General features: G+C 44.0%; 1 protein-coding gene across 5 annotated transcripts in view; it reads right to left on the reverse strand.

The window, feature by feature from the left end:
- The window catches only part of pigo (phosphatidylinositol glycan anchor biosynthesis, class O), a 48,246-nt gene extending 30,660 nt beyond the window's left edge, over positions 1 to 17,586 (reverse strand). For all 5 annotated transcript variants that reach the window (XM_068032718.1, XM_068032719.1, XM_068032722.1 and 2 more), the window contains exons 1-4: positions 16,623 to 17,586; positions 12,912 to 13,055; positions 8,429 to 8,552; positions 3,259 to 3,418 (exon numbers count right to left, since the gene is read on the reverse strand). In XM_068032718.1, the coding sequence (XP_067888819.1) occupies positions 3,259 to 3,418; positions 8,429 to 8,552; positions 12,912 to 13,055; positions 16,623 to 17,130 (936 nt within the window). In that variant the 5' untranslated portion in view covers positions 17,131 to 17,586. The remainder of the gene's footprint in view (positions 1 to 3,258; positions 3,419 to 8,428; positions 8,553 to 12,911; positions 13,056 to 16,622) is intronic.
- Positions 17,587 to 18,375: the final 789 nt, after the last annotated feature.

Here is an 18,375-nt window from a genome sequence, read left to right on the forward strand (position 1 = left end):
TGTGTTAACACAGGTATCACAGACTCCCCTCCATGTCATGCCCCTCAACCTGGCTCAGAGGGACTCAGGTGAAACTTTCCTGAATCAGGAGATCCCTGACATTCTAGGCATCTTCACAAGCCATTTGTGCCCCAAGCAGTGCCCGGCCACTGCGTCATACAGCAGGGGCACCTCTCTGTTCTGTGCCATCTCCCTCCACTTTCTCCTCTTCTCTCATCACCTGCTCCTGCTCTTCCTCTGATGAGCTGTCTCCTTCCAGGGCCTCATTGCCCTCAAGATCCACACCTATCTGGAGGGTCATGTTATGGAGAATGCGGCAGACCACCACAATGACTGAGACCCTTGCAGGAGGACGCCACCCGACCAGTGCAGGCATCGGAATCGCGTCTTCAGAAGGCCAACGGCCTGTCAATGGTTGTCCCAGAGAGCAGATAGCTTTGGTTTTATCGCCTCTGTGCCTCTGTCTGGGGCTCCCGGAGGGGTGAGAAGCCATGTCTTCAAGGGATATCCCTTGTCCCCGTCCACATACTTTGGGTTTATAGAGTGAAGATCTGAGGCAGCGTGGACTGGCGGAGGATAAGGAGTCATGGCAGCAGTCAGGAAAGCAAGCACACACATGGAGGAAGCTCTTGTTGTGATTGCAGACCTACTGGCCTTTGAAGGCATGGAGGCCCTCCCCCCGTTGATGAATCTTATTGGGTGATCAGTTGGTGCCTTGATGGCCTCAGGGGTGTAATCAAGAATGCCCTGGACCTGGGGGAATCCAGTGATGGCCTCTGTGCCTACAAGACCGCGTCCGTTTGAAATGAATGTACTGCCCAGGGCTGGGAAACAGGGCATCAGTGACCTGTGAGATGCACTGGTGAGCTGCTGTTTGCGAGATGCCAATAAGGTCTGCAGCAGATCATTGGAAGGAGGTAGGAGTGAAAAAGTGCAAGGCCACAGTGACTTTGACTACTACTGGTACAGTGCAGTGACCAGTGCTGCGAGGTTTTTGGCGACGAGGTCACAGATGTCTGTGACCATCTGCCTGGAGAGTCGCAATCGCCTGTGGCACTGGGTCTCGAACATCTCCAGGTAGCACCGTCTTTGGCTTCCAATGCCTTTCTACCCCCTTACCTCTCCTGTGTCCTTCAGCTGCTCAGAGTTCTGCTCTTCCTGCGGAGGGTGTTGCCTCTCTTCGCCATTGGGCCCAAACTCTGACAGTCATACCCCCATTGCCAGCTGCAGCCTTCCTTTTGGGCAGGAGGCTGCCCAATTGTGATTGGCAGCCTTGCCCCCTGCTATGCCAAGGGGTGCGGAGCCCGTTCAATACCTGGCCAGAGTGCCTACTCTCCCTGTCACCCAGATGAGTCTGCCTCTGCCCCACTTATGGGCCCGGGGTGATTCCTGTCCTGACTGGCTCCCTACTCTGTACCTGCCTCCCATCAGCTGATCTGCAACTGACAGCATGTATAACCTGTGCGCTCCCTTCAAAATTCCACCCTTCAGTGCTAATAAACCACTTCAATTAGCCTCAATTGGAATGTGGGCACAATTCCTGTCCCACACCTACCCCTCCCCACCACCCACCCAGCAAATATTGCCAGCGCCAGGATTTTCAGGCCACCCACCCGCCTCCCAGGGGATGGCGGACGTGAGCCAAAATGCAGCCCCTTGTTTCTATCAAGTAATTAAAATTTGTTTGCCTTTGCATATCTCTATCTGAGATAAAGACATCAAAAAGGGAAATCTCTCCAATAAAATGAATCACTCAACTGGTTAGTTACTTCAATTGGTGGGAAAAGAGGCTTGTACCTTGTGGGTGGCACAGTGGTTAGCACCACAGCCTCACAGCTCCAGCGACCCGGGTTCAGTTCTGGGTACTGCCTGTGTGGAGTTTGCAAGTTCTCCCTGTGTCTGCGTGGGTTTCCTCCGGGTGCTCCGGTTTCCTCCCACAAGCCAAAGACTTGCCGGTTTGATAGGTAAATTGGCCATTATAAATTGCCCCTAGTATAGGTAGGTGGTAGGGAAATATAGGGAATATGGAATTAGTGTAGGATTAGTATAAATGGGTGGTTGATGGTCGGCACAGACTCGGTGGGCCGAAGGGCCTGTTTCAGTGCCGTATCTCTAAATAAAATTAAAAATTAAAAAATAATATATAAAAGATGGAGATGTATAGAGATATTGATTGGTTGGTTGCAGGAGTTTAGAGTGGCTTGGATAACGAGAGAAGATTAAACTAATGAATATCTTGTGAAGTAGGACTTCATGCTGAAGTGTTGTGTGACATTTTGTGCCAAAGAGGGAGATCTGCATCACTCATATGCAAGTTAAGCTTCAGAATGGAAGCAAAGTTATTCGAGAACCGATATAAGAAAGAAGAAATACTATCATGATGTTGGAGAATCATCATTCCAACATGTTAGACAGTTCATATGAGGTACATTTTAGACATCTAACAATCCCTAGATGTGGATGGTAAATCTCTCGATGGTTCTGGGATGAGTAAAAATGCAAGGGTTAATGATTAGTTTGGTGCCTTCTTAATTAATATCTCTTAAAGGTTTATGAATTTACTAACTACAGTGTCCTTATAAGCAAGAAACCAAAACTGGACCAAGAGGGTTGGAAACAGCCCAAAATACAAATATTTTAAAATGCAAAAGATGAACTTTAAAACCTAGAGTCAAACAAAACGAAATAAAAATGGCTGAGTGACTTGATCACAGCACCACCAGGACAAGCAACTGTTTACACTGGAACTCCTATTGTAGATATTTACATACAAGTTCTCAAATGTTTTCATAGCATTTTACATTGTCAATGTTGACATTGAAGAGGACAGAAAATGAGCTTGACAGGAAGTGCAATCATATGTAAGAATTTAAATTTATATTTAAAAAGGGGAATTATACAAGCACCAAACATTAAAAAAAAAGTTATAACCAAAAGCTTTGCATCATTTCTATTTGAAACTGCAGGAAAAGTTATGACATACTATCTATGTAATGTAGTTTAAATTACCATTGGATCGGGAATTATATACCAAGTGGAGTGTATGGAAAGCAAATGGGATAATCCTGTTTTTTGTTGGGGACAATCATGTATTAAGACTATGTATTAAGTATGGGTTTATCTGAAGTCACCTATATGTAATATGTAAGAAACTACAATATGTTTTACCTGTATTCCTATGACTCAATATGCATTCAAACCACATCTCTGGCAATATAACAGCAAGATGAATAAAACATTCTTCAAAGCAATACTTACTTCAGCAGGTTTTATCCCAAACAGGGGAAGTGGGCTATAAATAAATAGTGCTGCATTGACTTCCCCTTCACTGTCGCCCCCATGATCTCCCGTATTTGTCATTCCATGATCCCCCAGGACCACCAGCAAGGTGTCATTCTGAAGTTGCCCAATCACTGACCTATCAAATACAGAAAAAACTGTAACAGCAAAGGAGGCAATTCTACATCTAGATTGAGAGTGTATAAAATAACAGTTCTCTAACAAGGAAACAGAGAAACGCAATTATATATCGGTTTTCATTTCTTTAGGATTTCCATCATCTTAAAACAATTGACGTCCCTGATGCACTTAGGTAAATCATGCAACTTTGATTTTAAACATATCACACTAGCTTGAAATCTTCAAATACTTGCAAATATTATAATGCAGTTATTTTATCCTGAATTCCAGAATAAAACTTGTCAGTTCACCATAGGTTATTTACTATAGCCCTTTGCCAATACTGCTACCAACAGGTAAGTAACCAGCGCCAACGTCTTTGTAATTCTAACTTTGCAGCTATTACCAAGTAGACAAGGTTTGACATCTCATTTCTCACCCCTCCCCCATCATGTACCAAAGTGACTCAGCTTCACTTTGTGCTTCACTCAGGAGTACAATGTGGAGAATTGAGACCACAAGGGCAAATACCATCTCTCTATAGTGCAGCACAATGACGTACAGTTTGCTACATGAGATCACTACCAGACTGCTTCTGTACCTTTTTAGATTGTTTAAAAGTAATAGTGCACCATTATGCAATTTCTGTATTCCATTTATATTTATTTTGTCTTCGCTCACTTTAGGCAGCACATAAGCAGCTGTGCAAAGCAGTCCATGGTGACTGATCATCCCTCCATTATAAAAAAAAGAACTGCCTGATAAGACACTTAAATTCAAAGTGAGGCATCATAGGTCTAAATTTGCATCCTACTACACTGTACTAATTATGCTGTGTCAGTTTAGCTCAGTTGTGGCAATGTCACAAATGAGTCATAAATTTGTGGTTTGAAGCACCATTTCAAAAACTTTTACAAACTAGGCTTACACTACAGTACATTGCTATGGGAATATTACATTCTCAATGGTGGCATCCTATTGATGAGATGTTAAATTGAGATGTGATGCAGATTCATTATAAAGATCCCACGACACCACTTGAAGATCAAAGAGTTTTCCTGGGTGCCCCGTGAGACATTTTTCTTATTTATGATTATTCTTTATATTCCTCAAAATCAATCAAGCTCTTGAAACATTGAGGTCAAGCATTCATAGATGTTTTAAATATATAGTACTTGCACGTGCTTAAGCATACACTTAATATATAGTGCTTAACAACCACACCTCATGGTGGAGGACTCAAGCAGTCCCAGATTTGAACTGAGTATCCAGGCTGATCGAATCCTCCAAATCCTCGTTACAATGTGCCACTTATTATTTCCCTATCAAAATGTCCGTGTATGACAAGGCACACAGATCTCCACATTTTTTTCCACACGAGCTTTATTTCTTTGAACCACACAGTTGTGACTAATGGGTAATTTTGCAATACTTCTATTGATTGACAAGCATGAAAATGTAAATCTCTTGTTTTCCACTCCTTTCAGCTTCTTAACTGAGAAATTTTGTACATTTCAAAACTACATAATTATACCAAAAGTTAAAATACATCTCCATATCAGGAGAAACTAATTTGTATTACTTTCTTTAGTAAATACACTGATTTTCTTACTTGCATGGTATTTTTCTGTTGGGTTAATACGATCAATCTTCTTCTTTGGCCTCCTTATCTCGAGAGACAATGGGTAAGCGCCTGGAGGTGGTCAGTGGTGTGTGGAGCAGCGCCTGGAGTGGCTATAAAGGCCAATTCTAGAGTGACAGGCTCTTCCACAGGTGCTGCAGAAAAATTTGTTTGTCGGGGCTGTTACACAATTGGCTCTCCCCTTGCGCTTCTGTCTTTTTTCCTGCCAACTGCTAAGTCTCTTCGACTCGCCACACTTTAGCCCCGCCTTTATGGCTGCCCGCCAGCTCTGGCAAACGCTGGCAACTGACTCCCACAACTTGTGATCAATGTCACAGGACTTCATGTCGCGTTTGCAGACGTCTTTAAAGCGGAGACATGGACGGCCGGTGGGTCTGATACCAGTGGCGAGCTCGCTGTACAATGCATCTTTGGGGATCCTGCCATCTTCCATGCGGCTCACATGGCCAAGCCACCTCAAGCGCTGCTGACTCAGTAGTGTGTCTTAGCTGGGGGTGTTGGCCACCTCGAGGACTTCTGTGTTGGAGATACGGTCCTGCCACCTGATGCCAAGTATTCTCCGGAGGCAGCGAAGATGGAATGAATTGAGACGTCGCTCTTGGCTGACATACGTTGTCCAGGCCTCGCTGCCATAGAGCAAGGTACTGAGGACACAGGCTTGATACACTCGGACTTTTGTGTTCCGTGTCAGTGCGCCATTTTCCCACACTCTCTTGGCCAGTCTGGACATAGCAGTGGAAGCCTTTCCCATGCACTTGTTGATTTCTGCATCTAGAGACAGGTTACTGGTGATAGTTGAGCCTAGGTAGGTGAACTCTTGAACCACTTCCAGAGCGTGGTCACCAATATTGATGGATGGAGCATTTCTGATGTCTTGTCCCATGATGTTCGTTTTCTTGAGGCTGACGGTTAGGCCAAATTCGTTGCAGGCAGCCGCAAACCTGTCGATGAGATTCTGCAGACACTCTTCAGTGTGAGATGTTAAAGCAGCATCGTCAGCAAAGAGGAGTTCCCTGATGAGGACTTTCCGTACTTTGGTCTTCGCTCTTAGATGGGCAAGGTTGAACAACCTTCCCCCTGATCTTATGTGGAGGAAAATTCCTTCTTCTGAAGACTTGAACGCATGTGAGAGCAGCATGGAGAAGAAAATCCCAAAAAGTGTGGTTGCGAGAACACAGCCCTGTTTTTTTTTTTTTAAAGAGATACAGCACTGAAACAGGCCCTTCGGCCCACCGAGTCTGTGCCGACCATCAACCACCCATTTATACTAATCCTACACTAATTCCATATTCCTACCACATCCCCACCTGTTCCTGTATTTCCCTACCACCTACCTATACTTGTGTTTCACGCCACTCAGGATAGGAAAGGGGTCTGATGAGGTGCCGCAATGTTGAATTGTGCCTTTCATATTGTCATGGAATGAAGTGATGATACTTAGTAGTTTTGGTGGACATCCAATCTTATCTAGTAGTATTATCTAATACGATCAGTATAACACCTTTATTTAATTACTTGACCAAAAATTTCTCTCGTCACATATAATTTTTAAGTGAATTTTAATTATAAGTCTGCCTTTGATGCACCATTCAGTACGAGTTGATTTCCTCCCATTCTACAGAAACCTTAATGAGAAGGACGTATTTTACCCAGATGGTTTCCTTTAGTATGATATGGCTGCCTCCACTGAACTTCACTCATGTTGCAGGTGGCTACTTCATACTAAAATCTGCTGGCGCTGGAAGGGTCAGTCTCAGTTCAAAAGATGAGTGGTCATCAACTCAGAGTATTCCTAACTATTTTACAATATTAAAATTTAAGAATCATACTTCCCTATTTAACAAGGGTTAAAAGCTAATATTATTGCAATACAGGGACAAACCACTGACCACCTCCAGGCGCGTATCCATTGTCTCTCGAGATAAGGAGGCCCAAAAGAAGGAAGGAAACAGGGACAAAGCAATAGTGATATGACATTAACACACTTCAAGCCAGTCTGAGTAATTCTTTCCTTACCCCCGGCCAACATTCATCCCTCAGCCAATACTGCCAAAAATATTAACTACCCATTTAACACACTGCAATTTGTGTAGGAAGTTGCTGTATACAAAATGGCTGCTGTATTTGCATACATAAAAGAAAGTTTTACAGTTAATTCTTATGTTTGGCAGCTCTGTCATATTAAAAAAAAGTAAATCACTACTTCCAGACTATCAAAGTAAACACATTGCAAAAACCTGGGGGTAAATAACTACTTACTCTCGACTAGGCAATTAAAACATAAGACGATATGGATTGGAAAAACACAACTTGGACCAATGAATCTATTCTTTCCATAATTAGAGTACTGCAAAAAATCTTTTTCTCATCATTGGGGAATTGTGTCTCACACACACACACAAATCCTAGTTTTCCAACTGGCTGCAATGTGTCGAATGCCTTTAAAAAAATATTCAGTAACAAGGTCACCTTGTCCTTCTTCAAAAACAAAGATTAAAATGCCAAATTGAGTTTTTTTGGCACTTTCATTTCTGAAACAATGATTTTTTTTATTCATTCATTCACAGGATGTGGACATTGTTGGCAAAGCCAGCATTTATTGCCCAGCCCTCTACAACTGAGTGGCATACTAGGCCATTTCAGTGGGCAGTTAAGAGACAACCATGTTGCTGAGAGTCACACGCAGGCCAGACCAGGTAAGTACTTGGCAGATTTCCTTCCCTAAAGGACATGAGTGAACCAGATAGGTTTTTAATGAAAATCCATTAGTTTCATGGTCACCGTTACTGATCCTTTATCCAATGCTACCCAGTTACAGAAGGGTACCTCTGCTGATGGACAGAATGCACCTTTGGCTGCATATCCAGGTTCTTACTCAAGAATGCCACTGCCATCTCGAGGCTCATTTGCGCCTGCAACATCCAGCAACATGCACCCTGGAGCCTCAGTCCTTCCACAACCAAGCTGGCAGTATAGTCCTCCGCAACAGTCCCATCCTGTCAGCCAGCCTCCAGCAAGGATGCAAGCAAATCCAGATTTGCTCTTTATCCAGATTTATTTCATTTACTGAATTTAAATCCAACTGCTAAAGTGGAATTTCAACTCATGACTCCGGATCATTAGTCCAGACCTCTGGATTACTGGTTCCGTAACATTACCAATATGCTACCATGCCCCATATTTCCTTTCTCTCGCCCAAGATACTGAAGTCAATAATAGTATTACAAATGCCTAGCTGAAATTAGAGAACACAACACTGATCAAGTGATAGTAATAGGATATTTCTGGTCTATATGGCTCACAATTACATATGGTTGTCTATTTACCAGACACGCCATTGCAACAACCTTCAAACATTTCTAACTGACGACCCGACACCAAACGTACCTCAGCATCTTGTTCATCTGGCCGAGCTTTTCTGCCATCGCTGGATGATGAGGCCCATATCTATGTCCACAGTGGTCAACTCCTAGAAAGTGTGCAATGAGCACATCCCATTCATTCTCATCCACTAAAAGTAGAGAACAAACTTGCATTTAGAGTAGAAATCACGACACTAATAACTGCCAAAACAGAGGCAAGAACAAATTAATCATATGTTGCATGGTTAAAGGCAAAGCTGAAAGAACATTATGAACCATTACTTCTATTTGCCTCATCTACACACATTACTCTTTACAAATAAAAACTTGTTAAAGTGACTCACGATTGAAAAATGTAGTCATTACAAGGTCAAAATGACCACAGATGAAAATTAGTACTTGAAGACAACTAGTACAAGCCAAATGAACAAATAAGGACATGGATAATACAAAAAAATTCTACCTTCCAGATTAAAAACTACAGGGAGTAGTTTTATGAATGCGTAGCAAGCATGGGTCATCACTCACATAATACATAAAAGGAACTCAAGTACATACCCTCCATGATTAGGTATGGTAACCTATTGTTATGGTATTGGACGAGCAATCCAGCTGTGGCGAGTTCAAATCCCACCTTGGACTAGGTTGAGAAACTGAATTAATTCAATCCCATGATTTATGATCTGGTACCACATAAAACAACCATGAAACCTGCTGGATTGTCATAAAAACCCAATTGGTTCATTAACGTCCTTCAGGGAAGTGCACTTACCTGATCTGGACTATACATGACTCCAGTGTCACACTACATGGTTGACCTTTAATGCCCTTTGGGCATCTAGAGGTGGTCAATAAACGTAGCCTTGCCGATGTCACCCGCATCCTGAGGACTTTTTTTTTTAAATATAAACTTCCCATCTATTAAAACAGATGGAAAACTTATGCCTGAATTCCCAATGCCAATGACCAAGATTATAGAAATATCGTCTGGAAATGGCCCATATAACTTACTCAACTTAATTTTCTCATTAAGTATTAATAAAAGGTTCAATTCAACATGCTATTTTAATTTATAAAGGGTACCTCTGTGGTACAGATGTTGGCAGACTACTGTGTTGCACAGTGGTAGTATAAGAATTTGCCGTGAAAAAATTAAAAACACCAATTCATATTACAAATCTGGTGAAAATATATAACACCACAGAAAATCTCAGAATTGATACAGCACAGGAGGCCGCCATTCAGCCGTCATGTCTGCGCTGGCTTTCTGAAGGCGCAATTCACAGAGTCCCACCACCCCCCACCTCTCCCCATAGCTCTGCATATTCTTCCTTTTCAGATAACAATCCAATTCCCTCTTTAATGCATCTATTGAACCTGCGTCCACCACACTCAGGCAGTACATTCCAGATCCTAACCACTCACTGTGCGAAAAAGATTTTCCTCCCGTCTCCATTGCTTCTTTTGCCAATTACCCTAAATCTGTGCCCTCTTGTTCTCAATCCTTCCATGGGAACCGTTTTTCCCTATCTGCTCTGTCCAGACTCATGATTTTTAACACCTCTATCAAATCTCCTCTCAACCTTCTCCTCTCCAATCTATCCAACTTGAAGGTCCTCATCCTTGGAATCATTCTCATGAATCTTTTCTGCACTGTCTCTAAAACCTTCACATCTTTCCTGAAATGTGACACCCAGAACTGGACACAATACTCCAGTTGAGGCTGAACCAGCGTTCGATACATAACTTCCTTGCTTTTGTACTCTATGCCCCTACTAATAAAGCTTAGGATGCTGTACACTTTATTAACTGCTCTCTCGACCTGTCCTGCAACCTTCAATGACTTACGCACATATACACCCAGGTCCCTCTGCTCCTGCACCCCCTTTAGAATTGTACCCTTTATTTTATATTGTCTCTCCGCATTCTTCCGACCAAAATGAATCACTTCACACTTCTCTGCATTAAATTTCATCTGTGACTTGGCCACCCTTCCACCAGCCTGTCTATATCTCTTTAAAGTTCTATACTATCCTCCTCACTGTTCACAATGCTTCCAAGTCTCGTACCATCGCACATTTTGAAATTATGCCCGGTACATTATCAAAAAGGAGGTGGTGTTGGGTGTCTTGCAAAGCATTAAGGTAGCTAAGTCCCCAGGGCCTGATGGGATCTACCCCAGAATACTGATGGAGGCAAGGGAAGAAATTGCTGGGGCCTTGACAGAAATCCTTGCATCCTCATTGTCTACAGGCGAGGTCCCAGAGGACTGGAGAATAGCCAATGTCGTTCCTTTGTTTCAGAAGGGTAGCAAGGATAATCCAGGAAATTATAGGCCGGTGAGCCTTACGTCAGTGGTAGGGAAATTATTAGAGAGGATTTTTCGGGACAGGATTTACTCCCATTTGGAAACAAATGGACTTATTAGCGAGAGGCAGCATGGTTTTGTGAAGGGGAGGTCGTGTCTTACTAATTTGATTGAGTTTTTTGAGGAAGTGACAAAGATGATTGATAAAGGAAGGGCAGTGGATGTTATCTATATGGACTTCAGTAAAGCCTTTGACAAGGTCCCTCATGGCAGAGACTGGTACAAAAGGTAAAGTCACACGGGATCAGAGGGGAGCTGGCAAGATGGATACAGAACTGGCTCGGTCATAGAAGACAGAGGGTAGCAGTGGAAGGGTGCTTTTCTGAATGGAGGGATGTGACTAGTGGTGTTCCGCAGGGATCAGTGCTGGGACCTTTGCTCTTTCTAGTATATATAAATGATTTGGAGGAAAATGTAGCTGGTCTGATTAGTAAGTTTGCGGACACAAAGGTTGGTGGAGTGATGAGGATTGTCAGAGGATACAGCAGGATATAGATCAGTTGGAGACTTGGGTGGAGAAATGGCAGATGGAGTTTAATTCGGACAAATGTGAGGTTATGCATTTTGGAAGGTCTAATGCAGGTGGGAGGTATACAGTAAATGGCAGAACCCTTCGGAGTATTGACAGGCAGAGAGATCTGGGCGTACAGGTCCACAGGTCACTGAAAGTGGCAACGCAGGTGGATATGGTAGTCGAGAAGGCATACGGCATGCTTGCCTTCATCGGTCGGGGTATAGAGTATAAAAATTGGCAAGTCATGCTGCAGCTGTACAGAACTTTAGTTAGGCCACACTTAGAATATTGCGTGCAATTCTAGTCGCCACACTACCAGAAGGACGTGGAGGCTTTGGAGAGGGTACAGAAGAGGTTTACCAGAATGTTGCCTGGTCTGGAGGGCATTAGCTATGAGGAGAGGTTGGATAAACTCGGATTGTTTTCACTGGAACGACGGAGGTGGAGGGGCGACATGATAGAGGTTTACAAAGTTATAAGCGGCATGGTCAGAGTGGATAGTCAGAAGCTTTTTCCCAGGGTGGAAGAGTCAGTTACTAGGGGACATAGGTTTAAGGTGAGAGGGGCAAAGTTTAGAGGGGATGTGCGAGGCAAGTTCTTTACACAGAGGGTGGTGAGTGCCTAGAACTTGTTGCCGGGGGAGGTGGTGGAAGCAGGTACCATAGAGACGTTTAAGAGGCATCTTGACAAATACATGAATAGGATGGGAATAGAGGGATACGGACCCCGGAAGTGCAGAAGGTGTTAGTTTAGGCAGGCATCAAGATCGGCGCAGGCTTGGAGGGCCGAATGGCCTGTTCCTGTGCTGTACTGTTCTTTGTACACCAGGTCATTTATATCAGGAAGAGCAAAGGTCCTAACACTGACCCGAGGAACTCCACTACAAACCTTCCTCCACTCTGAAAAAGATCCATTAACCCATACTCTGTTTCCTATCACACAGCCAATTGCGTATCCATGTTGCTACTGCCCCTTTTATCCCACGAGCTATAACTTTGCTCACAAGTCTGTTGTGTGGCACTTTATGAAATGCCTTTTGGAAGTCCATATATACCACATCAACACAATTTTTAAAAAATTCTTTCATGGAATGTGAGCAGCATTGGCAAAGTCAGCATATGTTGCCTATCCCAAGTTGCTGTTGAGGTTTTTTTTTATTCTACTTTACACAAAAGTGACATTCTAAATGTTTGATCTCTCGTGAAAAACAACTATTAGCTTCATCAATTGACAAAGATTTATTCTCCAGCACTAAGTTATACCATCTGTGTGAAGGCAATGTTCAAAGAGTTTGGAAATCTATTTGTTGACATCTTGACCCAACATCTTTCACCAGTGCTCAGGAAAGATGGCTTTCTGAGCCAAACCTTCCTATAACCTGCACAAAACTAAACCAGCAGCACAAACATGCAACTGCTTTGTCGCTCAGCAAGCACAGTTCAGTCAATAATAAAGTGATTTTGGTTTATTTTGTACATAAATGTCACATGCAAATTCCATTAAGGATCAATAGTTGAAGCAGAGTCAGCCTGCTCCTTTAAATACTAAACTAACAAAGTACGTACTCTTAGCCATTGGGATACTCAAGTTCCAAACTGCAAGTTTCAAAAAGTCATTACTTGTTACCTGTTGTATAGATGTGTTGAAGGATACCATCATCCACTGTGTGAAGATCTTTCACATTGAAAGAAGGAAAGGGGAATGATTTGAAAAACTTATTTGGAAACAGACCTTCCCAAGTGTCATCTCCCATGAAAACCACTTTCTTCTCTAAGGGAGTAAAATTCAATTAAGAAAATGATTCACTGCGGTTCAACTGATAAAATGCTCAAATGCACATTTCCTTATACTGTACTTATATTATTTAGTCAGTGTAAAAGCATTTTAAATAACATGACTATTTTAACAGTATAAAACTTGTACAACATTTTCTGGCTGTAAATAGATAATATTGTACAGACACACATACATATATGGCATCCTCCGAATCAATGGCCCACAAAAAAATGATCAACTTTATTACCTATGCTTCCAAATGTCTTTTTCTAGATACCTGCCAAATCCAGCTCATCAGCACACAATATTGGTAACTTCCTACCACATGCCCAACTGAGACCCACATTATTTCCAGGGCAAAGGCTTGTAGGATTATCTAGAACCAAGTCGAAAGAATTCCAGCCTCAAGTAACAGCGCGACCCTCCAGGCTAGCTGGTCTGGAAGTACAGCAGACCTCTTACTCATATGTCAAACTACAGAGCTGTTGCAGAGTGTTCCTATGTGACTGTGACAAAGGTAAACTTTCCCTGCTCATCCTTCTCGACCTGTTTGTAACCTTTGACATGGTTGACCACACCATCCTCCTCCAACCCCCTTCAATGTCATCCAGCTGGGTGGATCTGACTTCATTTGGTTCCATTCTTAACGAATCATAACCAGAAATTTTTTTTTTTTATTCGTTCCTGGAATGTGGGCATCACTGACTAGGCCAGCATTTATTGCCCATCTCTAATTGCCCTTGAGGTGATGTGGCATTGCCTTCTTGAACTGCTGCAGTCCACGTAGGGTAGGTACACCCAAAGTGCTGTTAGGAAGGGAGTTCTAGGATTTTGACCCAGTGACAGTGAAGGAACAGCGATATAGTTCCAAGTCAGGATGGTGTGTAGCTTGGAGGGGAACTTACAGGTGGTGGTATTCCTATGCATCTGATGACCTTGTCCTTCCAAGTGGTAGAGGTCACGGATTTGGAAGATGCTGTCCAAGGAGCCTTGGTGCGTTGCTGCAGTGCATCTTGTAGATGGTACACACAGCTGCCACTGTGCGTCGGTGGTGGAGGGTGTTTGCGAATGGGGTGCCAATCAAGCAGGCTGCTTTGTCCTGGATGGTGTCGAGCTTCTTGAGTGCTGTTGGAGCTGCATCCATCAAGGATATCTGCGTTCCTGTAATTCTGGTGTCTTGTGCATCCCCAATTCTTCACCCAGAGAGTGGTGAGCCTGTGGAATTCACTACCACAGAAAGCAGTTGAGGACAAAACATTGTATGTTTCAAGAAGGAATTAGATATAGCTCTTGGGTCTAAAGGGATCAAAAGGTATGGGGCGAAAGCAGGAACAGGTTACCGAGTTGGATGATCACCCATGATCATAATGAATGACGGAGCAGGCTCAAAGGGCCGAATGGCCTACTCCTGCTCCTATTTTCTATGTTTCTATGTTAACTTTAATTGCTCCACCATTATGGCCGAGGCTTCAGCTGCCTAGGCTCCAAGTTTTGGAATACCATCCCTACAGCTCTCTGCCTCATTTTCCTCCTTTAAGACACTCTTTAAAACCCACTTCCTCAACCAAACTTTTGGTCTCTATGTAGTTGGGTGTCATATTTTGTCTCATAATGCTCCTGTGAAGCACCTTGGGATGTTTTATTACGTTAAAGGCACTACATCACAGAAATCAATTGAAATATACAGCATGGAAGGAGGCCTGTCAGCTCATCGTGCCTGCGCCGGCCAATAAGGAGCCATCCAGCCTAATCACACTTTCCAGCTTTTGGTCTGTAGACTTGTAAGTTATGGCACCTCAAGTGCATATTCCAAGTACTTTTTAAATGTTATGAGGGTTTCTGCCTCTACCACCCTTTCAGGCAGTGAGTTCCAGATCCCTTCCACCCTCTGGGTGAAAAAATTTCTCCTCGAATCCTCTCTAAACCCCCTACCTCTTACACTAAATCTATGCCCACAGTTATGGGTCCCTCAACCAAGGGGAATAGGGCCTTCCTCTCCACTCTATCTGGACTCCTCAATGTTATACACCAATTAGGTTTCCTCTCAGCCTTCTCTGTTCCAACTAAAACAACCCTAGCCTATCCAATCTTTCTGCATAACTAAAATTGTCCAGTCCAGGCAACATTCTTGTAAATCTCCACTGTCCCCTCTCGTGCAATCACATCTTTCCTGTAGTGTGGTGACCAGAACTGCATTCAGTACTCCAGGTGTGGCCGATCTAGTGTTTTATACAGTTCCAGTATAACCTCCCAGCTCTCAAGTCTATGCCACAAATAATAAAGGCAAGTATCCAGTACGCTACCTTGACCACCTTATTTACCTATCCAACTACCTCAGTGATTGGTGGACATGCACTCCAAGGTCCCTCTGTTCCTCTACACTTCTCAGTATCCTACCATTTATTCTGTATTCCCTTGCCTTTTTTACCTTCCCCTAATGCGTTACCTTATACTTCTCTGGATTGAACTCCATTTGCCACAGTTCCGCCCACGTGAAGTATCCATTGATATCTTCCTGCAGTCTACAGGTTTCTTCTTCATGATCAAACACACGGCCAATTTTTGTATCGTTTGCAACCTTCTTATAAGTACCCCCTACATTCAAGTCCAAATCATTGAAATACATACCACAAAGGGACCTTGTACTGAGCCCTGCGGAACCCCAATGGAAACAGTCTTCCAGTCACAAAATCACCCATTGACCATTATCCTTTGCTTCTCGTCTGAGTTAGTTTTGGATCCCATGGGCTTTTAGTTTCGTGACCATTCTGTCATGTGGAACCTTGTCAAAAGGCTTGCTAAAATCTATATAGACATCAATTGCACTACCCTCATCGACCCTCCTTGATATTTCCTCAAAATTCAATGTTTGTCAGACACAAACTTCCCTTAACAAATCCATGCTCACTTAATTTGTGTCTTTCTAAATGAAGATTTTCCTGCCCCTCAGAATTTTTTCCAATAATTTTCCTACCACTGAAGATAGGCTGGTTGGCTAGCCAGTAATTACTTGGTTTCTCCCTTTTTAAACAATGGTACAAGCTTAGTTGACCTCTATTCCTTTGGCACCACACCCGTAGCCAGAGAGGATTGGAAAATGATGGCCTCTGCTATTTCTTCTCTTGCTTCCCTTAACAGTCTAGGATTCATTTCATCTGGGCATAGGGATTTATCCACTTTCAAAGATGTCAAACCCCTTAATACTTCCTCTCTCACTATGTTAATTTCATCTAATATTTCACACCGCTTCTCCTTGATTGCAATGTCTGTACCATCTCTCTCTTTTGTAAAAGCAGATGCAAAGTATATAAGTTGTTGTTGAATAACTTGAGTCCAATCTCCCAATTCCAAGCTAATGTGACCAGAGATTTTGTGCTTACAAGGCTAACTTGGAAATGTAAGAAGGCAGCATTACATGCCAGTTTTTGAACATCGATTGTGGTTATTATTGGGAGGAAAATTATGAAACATAAAATTTAACAGATTTTCAAAAAAAATATACAAGTGTAATTTACTAATGACCCAAAAACACAACCCATCCTCCCGTTTTAGCTAACTTACCATTTTGCACAAATTGCTGAATCAAGTTATCTTCCTGAATTGCAGAAGATGCAAAGTTGCTGCCAACATCTATAAAGGTGGGTAAAGTGCCAGTAGTCATGCCTTTAATCCTCTGCATTGTGGTTGTGGGAGGATCAGCTCTGAACTGGTAAAGCCTGGCGTGTTCAGGTTTAGAAACGACATTGTGATAGATCACCTCCAGTTTGTTCTCAAACGGTTTGGGATTCCTGTTTTTTGGGTTGTATTTGGCAAAGTCAAACCTCAAAGCGTCTATAACGAGCACAACCGCCTTGGAAAACCGTCGGGACATCCAACACGAGTTGAAGTCTTGGTTGAAGCACGACTCTTGGTGGCCGCCTCGGGCCGCAGTGATTGTTGCCTCCTGACAAGAACTGCAGTTGCGGAGTTCCACTCGAACCAGCAGGAAACCGCTGAGGAACAGGCCGAGGCCGACATAGAAGAGCAGGCAGCTCCAGCAAAGGGAGAGCACGGTCACCATCCTCGGCATTGCTGCAGCTGGAATTTACCATTCAAACTTCAACGCTGCAAAAATCGACTGGTGGGATTTCAACTGCGCCAATGTCTGTGTGAACGATATTTAAAATAGAAAGTACAAACAGCGACCAAACCGGCACACTTTCATCCTCTGGATTTCTCTGCAGAGAGGTTTGTACCCGAACAAGTTGCGCAGTGTCAACAAACCCCCAGCCCCATCGCCTCAAACAAACCAACATCACACCCAGAAGGTGGGGGACCGGTCGCTACCACTGAAGACACCAGGGTCCTGCTTAAAAGCCAGCGGATTAATAAAATGGTCCTGAGTTTGCGGGCGCGACCGGGCCTCCAGTCACCGTCCGCCCTCCCAATAAGGCCGAGGTCACTCACTTGGAACCCCACAACGCGAGCAAACCGACAGCTTCCAACCTCCCGCCACACCACGGGCAGACTGCAGCTTCCAGCCCGCTCACCCTCCCGCCACAGCGCCATCCACAGCACGGGCAGACTGCAGCTTCCAGCCCGCTCACCCTCCCGCCACAGCGCCATCCACAGCACGGGCAGACTGCAGCTTCCAGCCCGCTCACCCTCCCGCCACAGCGCCATCCACAGCACGGGCAGACTGCAGCTTCCAGCCCGCTCACCCTCCCGCCACAGCGCCATCCACAGCACGGGCAAACTGCAGCTTCCAGCCCGCTCACCCTCCCGCCACAGCGCCATCCACAGCACGGGCAGACTGCAGCTTCCAGCCCGCTCACCCTCCCGCCACAGCGCCATCCACAGCACGGGCAAACTGCAGCTTCCAGCCCGCTCACCCTCCCGCCACAGCGCCATCCACAGCACGGGCAGACTGCAGCTTCGGGCCTGCTCACCTTCCCGCCACCCATAGCATAGGCAACATTTTGCGGAAACTATCAGCGCTACCTTCCTAGAGGAAACAGGAGCAATAACTTGCATTTCACACAAGGCTGTTAAATACAGGGACGACCCAAGGAGTTTCACAGAGTCACAAGGAAAAACATAGATCCCAGCGAAAAAACACGTTACATAGAAAGATTTTCCGCACAGAAAAGAAGCCATTTGGCCCATCATGTCCATGCTAACTGGGAAAGAGCTATCCAGGTATAAAAACAGCAGATCTGGCAGCATCCATGGAGAATGAAGCAGAGTTAACGTTTCAGGTAAGTGACCCTTCATCAGAACTGGCAAAGGTTAGGAATGTAATAGATTTTAAGCAAACAAAGGGAGGGTGGGGCAA

The sequence above is a fragment of the Heterodontus francisci genome, chromosome 1, assembly GCF_036365525.1.
Source record: "Heterodontus francisci isolate sHetFra1 chromosome 1, sHetFra1.hap1, whole genome shotgun sequence".
In the NCBI taxonomy this organism is placed as follows: domain Eukaryota; kingdom Metazoa; phylum Chordata; class Chondrichthyes; order Heterodontiformes; family Heterodontidae; genus Heterodontus; species Heterodontus francisci.